The sequence below is a fragment of the Budorcas taxicolor genome, chromosome 9, assembly GCF_023091745.1.
Source record: "Budorcas taxicolor isolate Tak-1 chromosome 9, Takin1.1, whole genome shotgun sequence".
Taxonomy (NCBI): Eukaryota; Metazoa; Chordata; class Mammalia; order Artiodactyla; family Bovidae; genus Budorcas; species Budorcas taxicolor.
Genome location: NC_068918.1, coordinates 55,384,762 through 55,401,462, shown reverse-complemented (window position 1 = coordinate 55,401,462; position 16,701 = coordinate 55,384,762). Strand labels below are relative to the sequence as shown.

General features: G+C 34.3%; 1 protein-coding gene across 1 annotated transcript in view; it reads right to left on the bottom strand.

Annotated features, from left to right (window-relative positions):
• The window catches only part of SNX14 (sorting nexin 14), a 69,946-nt gene that overhangs the window by 35,636 nt on the left and 17,609 nt on the right, over positions 1–16,701 (bottom strand). Inside the window, exons 6-13 of the mRNA XM_052646110.1 lie at positions 13,187–13,230; positions 11,249–11,336; positions 6,954–7,038; positions 2,798–2,954; positions 1,429–1,504; positions 652–696; positions 469–549; positions 263–377 (exon numbers count right to left, since the gene is read on the bottom strand). Of these exons, the coding sequence (XP_052502070.1) occupies positions 263–377; positions 469–549; positions 652–696; positions 1,429–1,504; positions 2,798–2,954; positions 6,954–7,038; positions 11,249–11,336; positions 13,187–13,230 (691 nt within the window). The remainder of the gene's footprint in view (positions 1–262; positions 378–468; positions 550–651; positions 697–1,428; positions 1,505–2,797; positions 2,955–6,953; positions 7,039–11,248; positions 11,337–13,186; positions 13,231–16,701) is intronic.

The window sequence follows — 16,701 nt, the reverse complement described above, 5'->3', positions numbered from 1 at the left end:
TATTTGATTACTTAATCAAAATAATTCTTAACAAAAACTGTGACAAAATGCTCATGACCAGGTCTTTAACACAATTTCACTACTCTAAATTTTTAGTAGTTTTTTTTCCTGCTAAGAGCACTTGGTTGAAGTCAGTTATAGATTATGTTCCAATGTGGAAAGGAGTAGACACTGGCAACTACAACATCAGATCTGATCTGAACTGTCAAGTATATGACAAAGTTTAACAATGACTTTAGTAAAGTACACAGGTAAGCCTCACCCACAGTCAGACAAATCTGCAACACGTGCACTGCTCCTTCTTGTTTCAGAAAGTTCATAAACCGAAACAAGAGATCTTGCTGCTCTCTGATTTGCTTCAATTCCAACTTCAGCACCTTGATACAACATGGGAGGAGAAGTTAGAGCTATATAAATACGTGATAAAATTGTTTATGTCAAAAGTATGTTATTTCTGAAAATACTTACAGATGGTTTTTTATTTCTAGGTTCTGCAAATTTCTGCAAGAATGGAACTAAAGGGGAAGGCGGTTCAGTCGCTTTTTCAGGCTTTGAAAAGAGAATTAATTCAGTCAAGTGTCATTTGATTTTACAGGTATGTATCAAACTTCAATGCAATCTGAAATATTTTCTAACATGTTCAATACTCACTGGACTGTCATCTATGAAGATGATAAGCAAATGATTCACAGTATCCTAATGGAAAATAATAAACATAGATCAAAATAATTTCATTAGTGTATTCTGCCCTGAATTCTGAAAGCTTCTATCAGATTGTGAAGGTTTCTGGAAAAATGACAAAACAGAGCAGTGGCAAAGCATCTGTACTTTTGTAACACAGAAGAACTTTTTAAAAAAATCTACAATACAGGGTTCTCAACTTTTGTGGAAATGGAAAAAGAAAAGTTATTCTGACTTTGGCATTCAAAATGCTTATAAATTATCCCTATTTCTTCAAAATCTTACTGGATCAAAAGTAAAAGCAACTCAACTATCCATCAATAGATGAATGAACAAAATGTGACATATATCTATAATGAAATACTACTCAGCCTTGAAAAGAAAGGGAATTCTGATCTATGCTGCAACATGAATGAACCTTGACGATATTATACCATGTAAAATAAGCCAGATGCTGCATCACTCCACTCATCTAAGGTAACCAGAGTAGTCAAGTTCACAGAGACAGAAAACAGTCAGGAAGCAGAGTTGCCAGGCGTTAGGAGGAATGGAGAATTAATGTTTATATGGGTGCAGAATTTCGATTTTGTAAGATAAAAAGAGTTCTGGAGACAAGCTATGGTGATGGTTGCTCAACAATGTGAAGTGTACTTAATACCACTGAACTGTCCATGTAATTTAAGATGGTAAATTTTACTTTATATGCATTTTATCACAATTAAAGAAAAAAAATTTTTTACATCTTACTGGATCAGCTAGGAAATCCAAAGAAGGGAGGAACACTGAACCAGAGAGAATCTCTCTTAAAAGTAAGGTCAGAGATCTGGAAAAAAGAACAATATTGTACATATTTAGTGACTTACATCAGCTCTCACGTGGGAATCTTGTTAATATGACCATGATTCAGGAGGTCTGGGGTCTGCCTTGAGAGTCTGCCATCTCTAACAAGCCACCAACTAATGCTCACACTATTGGTTCAGAGACCACATCTGGATTTCTTAACTGGTTAAAAGGAATACTATTAAGAGGGAAAAAGCATTTCCTCGGCAGGGGGAACTTGAGTAAGCATTAGAAAAACTCTACTTCAGAATATTACAATGTTACATGTAACAAATTAATAAGTAAAACTAATTTTAATAGTATAATTATTGTGTGACTATAATATTTAAATTAATAAAGCCATTTTTTAAACTTTTATTTAAAATATTTTAAATTTAAAATAAAGTAACATTTAAAGTGTACCACCAAGAATAAGCCATGGTTGGACATACTGCACAGCACAAGGAAATATAGCTATTATTTTATAATAACTCTAAATAGAGTACTTTCTTGGTGGCTCAGACAGTAAAGCGTCTGCCTCCAATGCAGGAGACCCGGGTTCAATCCGAGTTGGGAAGATCTCCTGGAGAAGGTAATGGCAACCCACTCCAGTATTCCTGCCTGGAAAATCCCACGGACAGAGGAAGCTGGTAGGCTACAGTCCATGGGGTCGCAAGGAGTCGAACACGACTGAGCGACTTCACTTCCCCTTTCTTTCATTAAACAGAGTGTAATATATGAAAATACTGAAGCACTATGTTATCTGAAAATAGTACTATAAATTAACTATAATTCAATTAAAGTAAATAAATAAAATAAACCATGGTCCTTATCTCTAAGGATCATAAAGATAAGAGCAACAAAGGAACTTTATGGAATAATCTAAACATGCTCTTATAGGAACAAAGGAGGCTTTAACTATACTTTCCAAACTTAGCTGTATAATTTATCCAAAGTGCTTCTGCCAGTGAGTCCCAATATGCATGTCTTTTCAAAGGAACACCAAGGATGTAACACAGTATAATGATATCAAGTAAGAAACTTAATTTTTATGTTTATCTTTGATTTCCCAAGATCAGCTTCTAGGAAAAAACTGTTAGCAATACAATATATCATGAATGTTCAGTGCCTAAAATGGCATTTTAGGACCTAATAAATTATATTTCTTAAATGGAAAATTTTTCACATCATAGGATAACCTCAAGTTTTAGTGTATTCCTGTTATGATCAAAAACAGCAATATACACATGGCATGGTATGTAAATACTGCTATGACATTTTCCAGTCTTATTTATACCTGCAGTCTGTTGCTTTAGGAGGTAAAATATAAGGAAAAAGTAGTTCGGTAAGTTTCCTTAAATAATGTAATTCATCTCTTCGACTCCTCAAAGCCACATGAAGCTCTGGACCATATTCTTCTAAAGCAGCTTGCTGTAAAAACTCTGTATTTTCTACTATAAATACAAATAAGAAATAAACATTGGAAGAAGTTAACAGCATTAAATAACTTCAGCCATTTCCACTAACAAACAGAAAATAATTTAACACAGCCATTCCTTTCTTAACCTTTCTTTCTTTCCAATATGTATTCTACTGGTAAACTTTTCCACAAAAATAAAGTAAAGAAGGTAATTTTCCTCTTTGCTGGAAGTTTTTAATTTATTCAAAATGAATTGATAAAAAAAGTCCTTTCACCCTTGGTAAACAAAATTTTAAACTCAGGTCATTACAAATTATATTAAAAGCAAAAGTTTTAAGTGGAAAAAACTAAATAAAACATCTTCCAGCACACACAAAGCTTTAGTTATCAAACATTACATCTTATTCATCCTCTGCAAGTATTAAAAAATCCATCTTAAAGCTCTCTATTATCTCTTCTTTCACATCAGAATCAATCAGGTAACCCTTTAAACTAATTACAGAATAGAAACGGGCTTCCTTGGTTAAGTTCTGCATCTTCTGCCCATAGTATAGGACAGAAAAGGTATAGAACTGTATACAGTGGAAGTTCATGAAGTTAGATTACTTACTAAATGTTAACTGATGATAAAAGTTACACTAACAAAAGGTTTTCTTAAAGGCCAAGCACTAAACTAATACTTCAAAACTTAAAAATAATAGTATTGTCAATCCTTTTTTACAGACCTCAAAAGAGCAGGAGAAAAAGAAGTCACGATTTCCCCCTATCTGCACTCTGGGCCAAGTTTTAAAATCATGAAGTCTGTGAAGGGAATCTTAATTCTAATTCAATGGCATTTATTTTATACTATTTACTTCTATTTTTATTGAGAGAATGCAAGCATATTTACCAAAAAAAAAAAAAATGCTCATATATACATTCCAAAGGTGTGAAGGTAAATGAATGTTACCTGCACCAGAGGTGCAAAAGCAGGACTGACAAAGATGATGTGGTTTTCATACAAACCACGTTCATGCATTTTATTTTATAATTATACAATTGTTTACCAAGCATTCTGCCCCAAGTATTCGGGGTACAGGTCTTTTAAAAATTTATATCATAAACAGGAATTTAAAATAAGAAGACTAAGCTATGCTATAAACTCCAGTTCTACTTACTAATTGATGATCTTAAATAATATAATCCCTTTGAGCCTCAGTTTCCCCCTCAGTAAAGTCATTAAATAGATAACACTGAAAAGATTCCATGTAAAATGTACAAGTAATTATAATATTTGATGCTATTAAGCATTTATACATAATATATAAATTGAATCACTAGACTGGACTCTACTCAGATGTGAGATTTTTGTAGTCTTAGCTAATGAAAGAATTTAAAAATCAGGCAGAAGATAAAAACATGTGGAGGAAGAAAACCTTAATACAAGTACAAGCAAAATATAGATGCTGAAAAACAGGGTATGAATTAAACTCCACTAATCACCAGTATACCTCCTGCCTAATCAATGGAGTTTTCAGACCACGAAAGGAAGTTTTCAGAATCCATGACAAAAAAGATTCCTTTAGGATGAAAAGACTGATATAATAAGGCCCTTCAACTACTACTGAATTTAAATTAAACCAAGGCTTCTAATGTACGTATTTTCAACATGTCTAAGGATGACAGAAGTAATTACATAGAAAACCTCTTTGCAATTCCTACTTTCAAGAGGCAGATAAGGAGAGAACACCAAGAGAGTAAAAATGTATATGGATAAAGAGGTTAACCTTTAATTACTTCCGGAGTATACAAAATTGTGTAGCAAAAAATATTTAGAAAACAAATGCATGCATGAAAGAGAAGAAAAATCAAAACCCGGAAAATCTTACAAGTCTAATTCACTGTTATAACATTTAGAACACCAGAACCTTTGGACAAACTGGAATCCTCCTAATACTTAGGTCTTTTAATTTTATGGATTTCATTAATTACTAATACAATGTCATTAATGAATCCAATCTAGCCTTTTATGGTGATTTTGTAATTGAGGACCATTTTTGACATGAATAGTGGTAGCAAACTAGCAACCCTTCTCTTGCAAAGACTAAAGGATAAATTTCAGCACTCTCAGAAACAAAACAACTTGGAGATTTTATTAAACTGATCAATTCAACTAAAAGTAAAAAGATGAGTCCATTTATTCATATCCTGAGTTCAAAGTGTTTGTCTTTATAACAAAATTAAGACCATATTAAAAATAATTTTCCCACACAAAAACTTGCACACAAGTGACCAAGATGTCCTTGAAAAAGTGAATGGATAACTGTAGCACATCTAAACAACAGAATGTAATTGAGCACTAAAAAGAAATCAGTTATCTAGCCACAGAAGACATGGAGAACCCTTAAATGCATAATTCTAAATGAAAGAAAGCAGTCTGGAAAGGCTACAGTATGATTCCATTTATGGAATTTATGACATTTGGAAAAGGGAAAACTGTAGAAAGAGCAAAAAGATCAGTGGTAGTCAGGGGCTCCTGAAGGAAAGAGAGAGGGATAAACAGGTGAAACACAGGGGATATGGGGGCAGTGAAACACTCAGTATGATAAAGGATGATAAATACATGACATTAATCATTTGTCAAAATCCACAGAATGTACAAGAAGAGTAAAACCCTAATGAAAACTATGGACTTTGTTAACAATGTATCAATACTGGCATATCAACTGTAACAAATGTACCAACCAAGGCAAGGCGTTAACAATCGGGAAGGGGGGAAATATATGGGAATCTCTAAAATAACTGCTCAATTTTTCTATAAACTTAAAACTACTCTAAAAACTAAAATTTACTAATTAAAAAAACACATTTTCCATATTTTTTTCTGTCATTAAAGTACCCTTAACAGAATGGCTACAATCTTCTGGTATGATTTTGCCAGTGAAAGGACAATTTTAAAAGTTAATTTTTTTTTTGTTTAACATTTAAACTACACACATTTAAACTTTTCTACTTTTAAACTACATTGAAGGTAAAACTTCTTAATTGTTATATAAGACAAAAACACAAGAGCTTAAACATGCAATCTGAACTGGTTCTCGTACCTGAGGAATGATTTATACCAAATGACAAGTAAACTAATAATTTAACTTCCACTCTACCTAGAACACAATTTCCTCAAATATACTGTGATTATATGAATTGATGTTATATGAGAAGGGAAAATTGGTTCCACACTCAAATGAGTCTAGGATGTTCCGGGTTATACAAAGTTAAAGCTATATCTTTGCTGCAAGACTCCTGAGAGGCTTTGGACTGCTAATACTTACTGGTAATTTCCAGAAGAGGAATACCATACATGGTAATTACCAGTCTCACAAAGAACTAAATATAGAGCATATAAGTAATTTTGCTTAAAAAGTATATTTCAACTTGATCTAAGAGTAAGAAAAGCCCCAAAGAAAGATTTCATTTGTTCAATCAGCAAACATTTGATGAATATATATTATGTATACATCACGACAGTATAAAGCCCAGGACATATGTGGGAAACTGAAAAGAGGTCATCCTAGCTAAAGTATAATACATATTGAAGGACAAGATCAAACAACTTAACTACATAGGAAAGTATTTAAATATAAGACAGTTTTGACTCTACAGCAGTCACTAATTTTTTTTTTAAAGTAGGGAGGTAACAGGATTGTGGTATTGTGAAATTAACATAGTAACAGTATACAGGATAGGCTAGGTCAAATTGAAATCATTAAGGAAAAAGGAGAGAAGACATGTGAGAGATACCACAAAGGAAGTAACAAAGGCAAAGGATCCATTCAAAAAAAAAAAAAAGACAAGGTTCATCAATAATATACCTAACAATTAATGACTGTACTTTAATTTTCATAGATTCTTGAGTTCACATAATCACTTGTATTATTAATAAATATATGAATATTTATGAATATATCACTTAATTTATCAGTACTCAGATATTTAGGGTGAAAGTTGGCATATAAAAACAAAATCACTCAAATTTCGGAGCAGGAAATTGTATTACCTTTCTGACTGGCTTTAACAATCACTTCTATATGCTTCATTGCTGCTTTTAATAGTTTCTTGGTGATAATAGATGGAATATCCACCTAGAAAAATCCAACATTAAAATAAAAACTTTTAAAATAATTTATCTCTAAGTTACAATGGCAGGAACACTATATTTAAGACACTGGGACATAAGATCTTAAAAATTAGCTGTACTGAATGAAGTAAGTCAGAAAAATAAATGTCGTGTATTAACACATATATATGGAATTAGAAAGACAGTACTGATGAACCTATTTGCAGGGCAGCAATGGAGACACAGACATGGAGAAAGACTTATGGACATGGGGTCTGGGGAAGAAAGGAGAGGGTGGGACAGAGGGAGAGAGTAACATGGAAACTGCTGCTGCTGCTATGTCACTTTAGTCATGTCTGACTGTGTGACCCCACAGATGGCAGCCCACCAGGCTCCCCCATCCCTGGGATTCTCCAGGCAAGAATACTGGAGTCGGTTGCCATTTTCTTCTCCAACGCATGCATGCATGCTAAGTCGCTTCAGTCATGTCTGACTCTATGCGACCCTATGGACAGCAGCCCACCAGGCTCCTCTGTCCACAGGATTCTCTAGGCAAGAATACTGGAGTGGGCTGCCATTTCCTTCTCCGAACGTATCCACTTCCATACGTGAATTAGACAGCCAATGGGAATTTGCTATATGACTCAGGGAACTCAAACCAGGGCTCTGCAACAACCTAGAAGGGTGGGATATGAATGGGAGTATCAAGAGGGAAGGGACATATGTATACCTAGGGCTGATTCATGTTGCTGTTTGGCAGAAATCAACACAATATTGTAAAGCAATTATCCTTCAATTAAAAATAAATTTTTAAAAAATTAGTTATATTATTAGGAATCTTTCAAAAATATAACTTAAAAGCACTTTACAGTCTTAGACCACATTGATTATAACTTCAGACAGTTTTACTACCACAATAATGAAAATATACCTTAACAGGCATACCTTATACACTAAATTTTTCTCATGAAATTAGTGTCTTTATTCTTGACTTATTTCTTTAATGTATTTGTTCTAAATAAATTCAAGAAAAAAAAATGTCAAGCAGCTTATCATTCCTTTGAGGTTATATATTTGTGTTAACTAAGGCTGCTTGAAAATAAACTTTTCATTCAGATTACAAGACAAATCTTGGTTTCAAGATATATGGCAACATTCTATTTTGGAATAATACTAAGTTTCATTTTTCCCCACAGACAATTTTCAACTTAAAGATTGGAAACTGTAGTGACTAGGGTAGGTTAGTAAGACAGAATTAGGAGTGTACATGAATACACATAAAAGAGACAGAAAATAAAATAACTTAAAAAAGTCTTGTAAATTAAGTAAATCACCAAAAAGCCTGTTTATTAGACTTCAACAGGGTTATTTGCCATCACAAAGCTCAACACATTACATTCTCCCTTTATCAAAGGCATGAGAAAATTGCATCCCAACAGTGTTATTTTGTGTTAACTTTTCAATTCTTTTTAAATTCCTCATTAAGAAAGAGGGAAAACATCACAGCCTGATAAATCTATTAAGTGTAATGACTCAGAAGCCCCCAATATTAGTGATTTACTAGTAAAACCCAGAGCAGTTTATAGGTATCTTTCAGCTATGAATATCAAACATGTTCAAAAAGGGGCTATGTTTCTGCTAGCAATACGGCTTTTTGCAAAATAACATTACTCTTCATTTACCCCTGCCCTCTTGGTACTTAGTGATTATAAATTAGTTCCATTAATTGTCAAATAAACAAGATGTCTTTGTTTTCAAATATTTTGTAAAATCTCATCTTCTGAGAATACACATGAAAATTTTCACTTGCAAGTTCTATTTTAGAAACTTCAGGTCAAAGTCAAAATGAATAAAACAATGAGTTTGTCACTAAACTTCGATTTAAAAAAAAAACACTGTGGACCTTAAATGATTGTCTTCATTATCCCCAAACCCCCAAGGTACATAATTCAGGTAATGCTACCAAGGATAGAACACTGTACTAGGAATAACATGACCCAGGCCTAATCCTCTGCCCATCAATTACCTCTGACACTCTGACATAGAGTTATTACTAACTTTCTACAAAATGAGTATGATAAAGACCCACTTATCTTCCAGGACAGTATGCAGATAAAATGAAAAGAAAAAAATATATAGCATAACAATCCAGAAAGTGGAAAAAATATTTGGAAATCATATATCTGATCAAGGAAATCCAGAATAGATAATAAACTCTTACATCTCAGTAATTAAAAGACAAATAACTCAGTTTAAAACATGGACAAAAAATTTGAATATACATTTCTCCCCCCAAAAAAGATATACAAATGGCCAATAAGCATCCAAGAAGATGCTCAACATCATCAGCCATCAAGTGAAGTGAAAGTCGCTCAGTCATGTCTGACTCAATGCGACCCCATGGACTAGACAGTCCATGGAATTCTCCAGGCCAGAATACTGGAGTGGGTAACCTTTCCCTTCTCCAGGGGATCTTCCAAACCCAGGGATCGAATCCAGGTCTCCCACATTGCAGGCAGAGTCTTTACCAGCTAAGCCACAAAGGAAGCCCAAGAATACTGGAGTGGGTAGCCTATCTCTTCTCCAGGGGATCTTCCCAACCCAGAAATTGAACCGGAGTCTCCTACATTGCAGGCGGATTCTTTACCAATTGAGCTATCAGGGAAGCCCCATCAGTCACAGGGAAAAGCAAATCAATGCCACAATGAGATACGACTTCACATCCATTAGCACGGTTAGAATCAAAAAGTGAAATAATAATTAGTTATGGCAAGGATGTGGAGAAATCAAGACACTCATACACTGCTGGTGGCAATGGAAAATGGTGCAGTCATTTAGGAAAACAGTCTTTTGACAGTTTCTTAAAAAAATGGTTTAAACATAAACCATTTGACCCAGTAATTACATTTGTAGGTAAAATCAAAAGAAAGGAAAACAAATATTCTATACACATTCTCCCCGCAAAAAACTTGTACACAAACCCTATGGTGGCATTATTCACAATGGCCAAAAGGTAGAAACAATCCAAATGTCCACCGACTGACAGATGGATAAACAAAATGTGGTATATCCATACAATGGAATATTATTCAGACATAAAAAAGGATAAGTACTGATACAGGTACAACAGGACAACATGAATAGACCTCAAAAATATTATGCAAAGTGAAAACAAACAATCACAAACATTATACTAAATGAAAGCAAGTAATCACAAAAACTATAGAAAGGATTTCATAGTTAACATGTACTATATTCAACCAACCAACAATCTTGTCATTGGACATCAGTTTTCCTTTTCAGTCTTCCTTATTATAAGGTATACTGCAATGAATCTTTGAATATACATGTTTCCCCTCTATCTCTTTAAAATATACTAAAAAAATGGAATTATATTTGAGAGTACAGACATTTTTAAGTCTTTCAATGAAGATTACCAAACCCCCTAACAGGGTAAGAGTTATATCAATTTGAACATGCTTTGCCTGTTTCTCTACAATCACCAGTGCTAAACACTATCATTCTTTTTTCTTTCCCAACCTGATAGGCAAAAGAATAGTATCTCATTAAAAGACAACATATTTTCAAATATTAACTGGCACTTTTATATTTTCCTTTTGGGAACTACTTATTCATAATTTTTTGCATATGTTTGCTACAGTGGTTGATTTTATTGGTCATTTCTCAAATGGGTATAGCAACATTTAACAAGAATTTATTTATTACTGGCAGAGATACAGATCACTAATTTATTATTAATATGTTCAATATATAGAACCGACAAGGCAGTAGACAAGTACTTGTGTCTATAGCCAACAAAGTTAAGTGTATATATATGGCTTGAAATTTTTTTAAAACGTCATAATCATTACAATGTATTCAGTAAATTCATCTAACAAGAACATGACTTTTTTTTCTACAGTTGTCTTTTTATCTCTAACTGCTAAAAACCAAGATATCCAAACATTAAAGAAAGCAAAATTGATCAATTAATCAATAGTAATCCATTTATCTCTTAATCTAAAAAAATTAAAGGTGAAGAACAAAGCAAATACATATAGTGTGCATGCTAAGTTGCTTCAGTCATGTACAATTCTTTGCCACCCCATGGACTCTAAGCCCACCAGGTTCCTCTGTCCATGGGATTCTCCAGGCAAGAATAGTGGAGTGGGTTGCCATTTCCTTCTCCAACATATAGTATAGAAATTCCCAAATTTCTCATTATAAATATATACCTTGTGAATCCTTCGAATTAAGACGGATGCAAAAAACCGTAATATAATTCTCAGTTCATCAACAAAGGACTCATCATCTGTTACATCCCTTCAATTGAAAAGAAAAACAAGCATTTAGAAGTTCAAAGAAATACAGCTTCCCTTTCTAGAAATCAAGAGAAGTCTAGAACTGACTCTTTTCCCATTTACTTATGCTATTTTTTAACAAACAATGCATTATATTATGGAACAGAAGAACAAAGAAGAAAATTAAAATCTCCCATAATTCTAGTACCAAGACATAATTATTAACTAAATTATTGTATAGATTTCCCTGTAGACATTCATGTGTATGTAGTCACATGTTTAAGATTTTTAAGATCCTTTTCTAAATATCATCAAAGATATATCTGAAAAACACAATAATTTTGAAAAGAAACAGAATTACATAGAAAAGTTAAATTAAATATTTATAGATTAATAATATAAACTAATTCTAAAAGTAAGAAAAAAAAGTGTGTGTTCTATTTGAAAAAGAAAATAAATTGAAACTCAAAATGTTTTTAAATAGAAATTTTGACAACCTTTTCCTGAATTTTCCTATAGCCTGAGGTCCCTAGAAGAATTAGGATACTTTCCTAATCCAAGGCAAGAAAGAAAGGTATGTATAATCATAATTTTCTGAACTAGAAGATGATGCTGTTAAGTCCCTTGGTAGAATAAAGAAGATAATTTTGTATCAATCATGGTTCCCACTATTAACTCCAAGGAAGGGAATATCATAGCATCAATAGCTATACAGGATACACACTAAAAAATACAGCCAGATTTTGTCTGAAAAGTTATAATGTGGGGGCGGGGTGGGGATGGGGTGGCAGTCAGGGAGTTTCACAACAGGATTCATTTTATAAAAGGCCTCACAATCAATTTACTTAAATGACAAATGCCCCATGTTTAAGACAGATGCCAATGTATATAAGCTATAAATGCAAAAATAACATATTATATGAGTATTAAATTTGTTTTAATCCACTATAGATCAACTCAACTACTAGCATTTTTTTCCCCCCAGCCACATTACTCAGCTTGTGGAATCAGTTCCCTGACCAGGGACTGAACCCAGGCCCATGGCAGTGAAAGCATTAAGTCCTAGCCACTGGAAACCAGGGAAGCCGCCTATTAGCATTTTTAAATTAGGAAATTCAAAATATACTGAATCATTCTAACATTAGGGGAGATATAATTAAATATTATAAGTCATATAGGTGTAAGTGTTCAAATATATAACTAAGTACATGATGCTTATGTAAGGGAGTATATGTTTTATTAAATGATTTCTGATTGTCAAATCAGACTTTTTTTTTCCCACAGATCTAGAGCATTTTCCATATTCCATTGAGCATAGGGGGATTTGTACATTAGCATCAGATACCAAAAACAAAGCTACTCTGGAACATTAATTTTCCAGGAAGTCTACTGAAATTAACTTTCAGTTTAATGAAATACCTGAATAAAAATTTTTTCTCTAAATGTACAACTAATTCAAGTGTAAAAAGTGCATACAAAATGATAAATCACTACAATTAGGAGTCATAAGAAACTGTACAAGTTACTGTTTTTTCAAAAAGTAGCCTAGGGTTTTTTCCTCTTTGCTATCACTAAATTGTTAATTGATTACCTACATCAATGGTTCTTAAGAGACCACTGTGCCTCCCAGGTAAATTTGGCAATCTCTGAAGACATTTTTGGTGATCACAACTAAGGAGAACAAGGAGTGCCACCAGCATTCACTGGGAAAAAGTCAGGGGTACATTAAATACCCTATAATGCACAGTATAGGTCCCCATAACAAAGAATTATGTGGCCAAAAATATCAATAGTGCCAACACTGAGAAATCACCATCTATACTAAAAATGTATCATTAGCACACTTAATGGGATCTTAAAGAAAGAACTTACCTGTACCAGGGGTAGACAAAGTTTTCCAACACTAATTCAAGAACCTGCATAAAAATTATTTTTTAAGAAAAATCAAGTTAATTAATTCTGGGAAAATAAACTCTCATACTAAGAAATATATAACAAAAACTAAGCTTAGTATCCCAAATATTGACCCCTAGTGTCATTCTTTTGCATGACAAAATGTCCATGTCGACTTCACATAGCTGTGATGATGAAAAGGGACATACGGGAAAACACTCTGAAAACAATAAAACTCCATTAAAAAGAAAAGTTACTATCAGAATGACACACACACTTTAAAATATGTCCATAATTTAAAAAAATTTAATCTAAATTGTTCCTGACTCTCAAGATTCAATGAACCAAAAAAATTCTACGGAAAGAAGGAAAATAATAGGCTGGTCTTTTGCATTCCTAATGCCCTCTATAAATCAGTATTCCCAGGATAAAATGAAGAGACAAATATATAAGACGTAGGGGACTTCCCTGGTTCTGGTGGTCCAGTGGTTAAACTCCGTGCCCCCAATGCAGGGGGCACAAGTTTGATCTCTGGTCGGGGAACTAAGGAGTCAGTGGTTATCTTTCAAGGGAGGATAGACTAGAAGGGAGCATGAACAGGACTTCTGGGTGCTAAGATGTTTTTGTTTCTTGATTTGAGTGCTGGTATATGAATATGCTCAGCTTTGTGACAACTTTAAGTTACATCTAAAAAAGTTACAAAACGAAACAAAAGAAATCCTTGGTGTTAAACCTTCCATTTCTTGAGCCTGGGTGGAACAGTATAATTTTTAAAAGGACTTGCAGCAGTGGGCATTAATTTTAAAAAGCACTAGGGAGGTAATGAAACAACATACCTAATCTGACTATATACCTTCTCTGGCCCAGTAATGAAGATTGTGGACTCTCTACATACTCAGGCAACAAGATTTGGATTTTTTATTACAAAAACTAAGCATCAGTGATATCAGCTGGAAAAATAAGATACACAGAGACAGGGTTAGGACACAGAGAGGAGACTAGAAAGCTTACCATTCAACATTTCATCTTACATTATTCCCCAAATAATCCAACCAGAAGTCCTACTGATTTTACATCCTAGGTAGCTCTTTTCTACCTCTTCTCACCCCTATACATAGCCTCTAAATCAGTCTCCCTCCTTCCAAGTTAGCTCCCTTCCATCCTCCACAAAACTGCCAAAGTGATCTAAAATATGTATTTGACCACATCACTCACCTGCATGAAACCGTCAATATAACAAACCACACATCAAAGTAAGAAAGGTGGAGCTGCACTGATTCTGAAAAGGCAAGAGAAAGCTGCATGCCAGCAGCTGTGACCTTCTACTTCCTTTTCACCTCCCACTACATCCTGTAGAGAATTGATGCTTTTGAACTGTGGTGTTGGAGAAGACTCTTGAGTCCCTTGGACTGCAAGGAGATCCAACTAGTCCATCCTAAAGGAGATCAGTCCTGAACGTTCATTGGAAGGACTCATGCTGAAGCGGAAACTCAATTACTTTGGCCACCTGATGTGAAGAACTGACTCATTGGAAAAGACCCTGATGCTGGGAAAGATTGAAGGCAGGAAGAGAAGGGGACAACAGAGGATGAGATGGTTGGATGGCATCACTGACTCAACAGACATGGGTTTGAGCAAGCTCCGAGAGTTGGTGATGGACAGGGAAGCCTGGCATGCTGCAGTCCATGGGGTCACAAACCATGGGGTCACAAAGAGTCAGACACAACTAAGCAACTGAACTGAACTAAACATCCCGTGAGTCACATCTGAAAACTCTAGTTACACAATTTGAAAATCACTGACATCTATGATCAATTAAACATCTTCAGCATGGCCTTTTAAGTCTTTTGATGATCTGATTTCCAAACGGCGATATAAAAATTGGTTATGAACTAAAGCAGTCCTGCATTTTTGATGAGTTCTGCTACCAGCCAGCTATACTTGAGAAAATTATTAAAATGCTCTAAACCCTAGGTTTGGTAAAACCATCAAAAATAGCACCTACTTCATAGGTTACATGAATACAAGTACAGTGATTAGCACGATATCTACTATACAGTAAGTATTGAAAGTGTTAATCGCTCAGTTGTATCAGACTCTTTGCAACTCCATGGACTGTAGCCTGCCAGGGTCCCCTTGTCCATGGAATTCTTCAGGCAAGAATACTGAAGTAGGTTGCCATTTCCTCCTCCAGGGGATCTTCCCTACCCAGGGATTAAACCTGGGTCTCCTGCACTGCTGGCAGATTCTTTACTGTCTGAACCACCAGGGGAAGCTATATAGTAAGTAATTGATAAACCCTAGCTACTAGAGTATGGTCTCTTCGTTGCCCACATTCTCCTTCACATTTCATCCTTCAGCTTACAGAACTGTCCACCCGGTTTCAAAGCCTCTTTTTCCTTCCAAAAACTCTTTCCACACCCTGGAATACCCTTTCCCTTTTACTATCAGGCTTGCAAACATCTAGGTATACTTTCTGACTGCCCCTCTCTACAGTTATGCACTTCTTCCTCTGTACTAATGACATACCTTGTATGTTTCTTCCATAACTGACTGCATTACATTACACTGTGCCTGTCTGTTTATATGCCTACCTCCCCTCCTGGACCAAAGCTCCCAGAAGAAAAGAAGCATATTTTATTTTTTTATTCCTAGGACGTAGTCTAGTTCCTGCCTAAAGCAAGACCTCAGAAAATGGTTTTTAAATATTAGAGCTAATATTTACTCAACACCAATATGTTCCAGGCACTAGGTCAAAAATTACATAAGAAATAAAGTGTCAAAGTTTTCACAAAGAAATAAAGTGTCAAATTACCACAATTACTATTTCCCTAGAAGTCTTGTCTTCAGAACACCTCAGATCAACACTCACAAATAGAAATATGTCAGCCACATATATAATTTCAAATTTTCTACTAACTACATTTAAAGAAAAATAAAAATAGGTGAAGTTAATTTTATTATCTATCTTATTTAACCCAATATACCCAAAATATTATCATTTTAACATATAATCAATATAAAATATATAATAGGATATTTTACATTTCTTTTTCCTTAAGAAGTTCTCAAAACCCAGTACATATTTTACATATATAGCACATCTCAATTAGAACTAATATATTTCAAGTATTTATTAACAGCCACATGTAGCTAGTTGCTACCATACTGGAAAGCACAGTCTTCAATCCAGGAATCTGGAGGATGAAAAAGAGCTTAGAGAAGAAATGGGAAAAGGAAAATGCCAATAATTTAGCATTTATGCAGCATACTTTTTAGCCAGCGGAGGATTCAAAGTGGGAAAAGTGACAATTAGGCAGGATTCAGATATTTAATGCTACTCTTCAACTAATCAGCATTTAGTTTAATTCAGTACATATCTATCAGATACCAACAATACATCTGGCCCCTGCACTTGGTGCTGGGGACAAATGAGATCTATTCCCTGCCTTCAAGAATTTGACAGCTTTCTCAGATGGATGAAGAAAACAAGT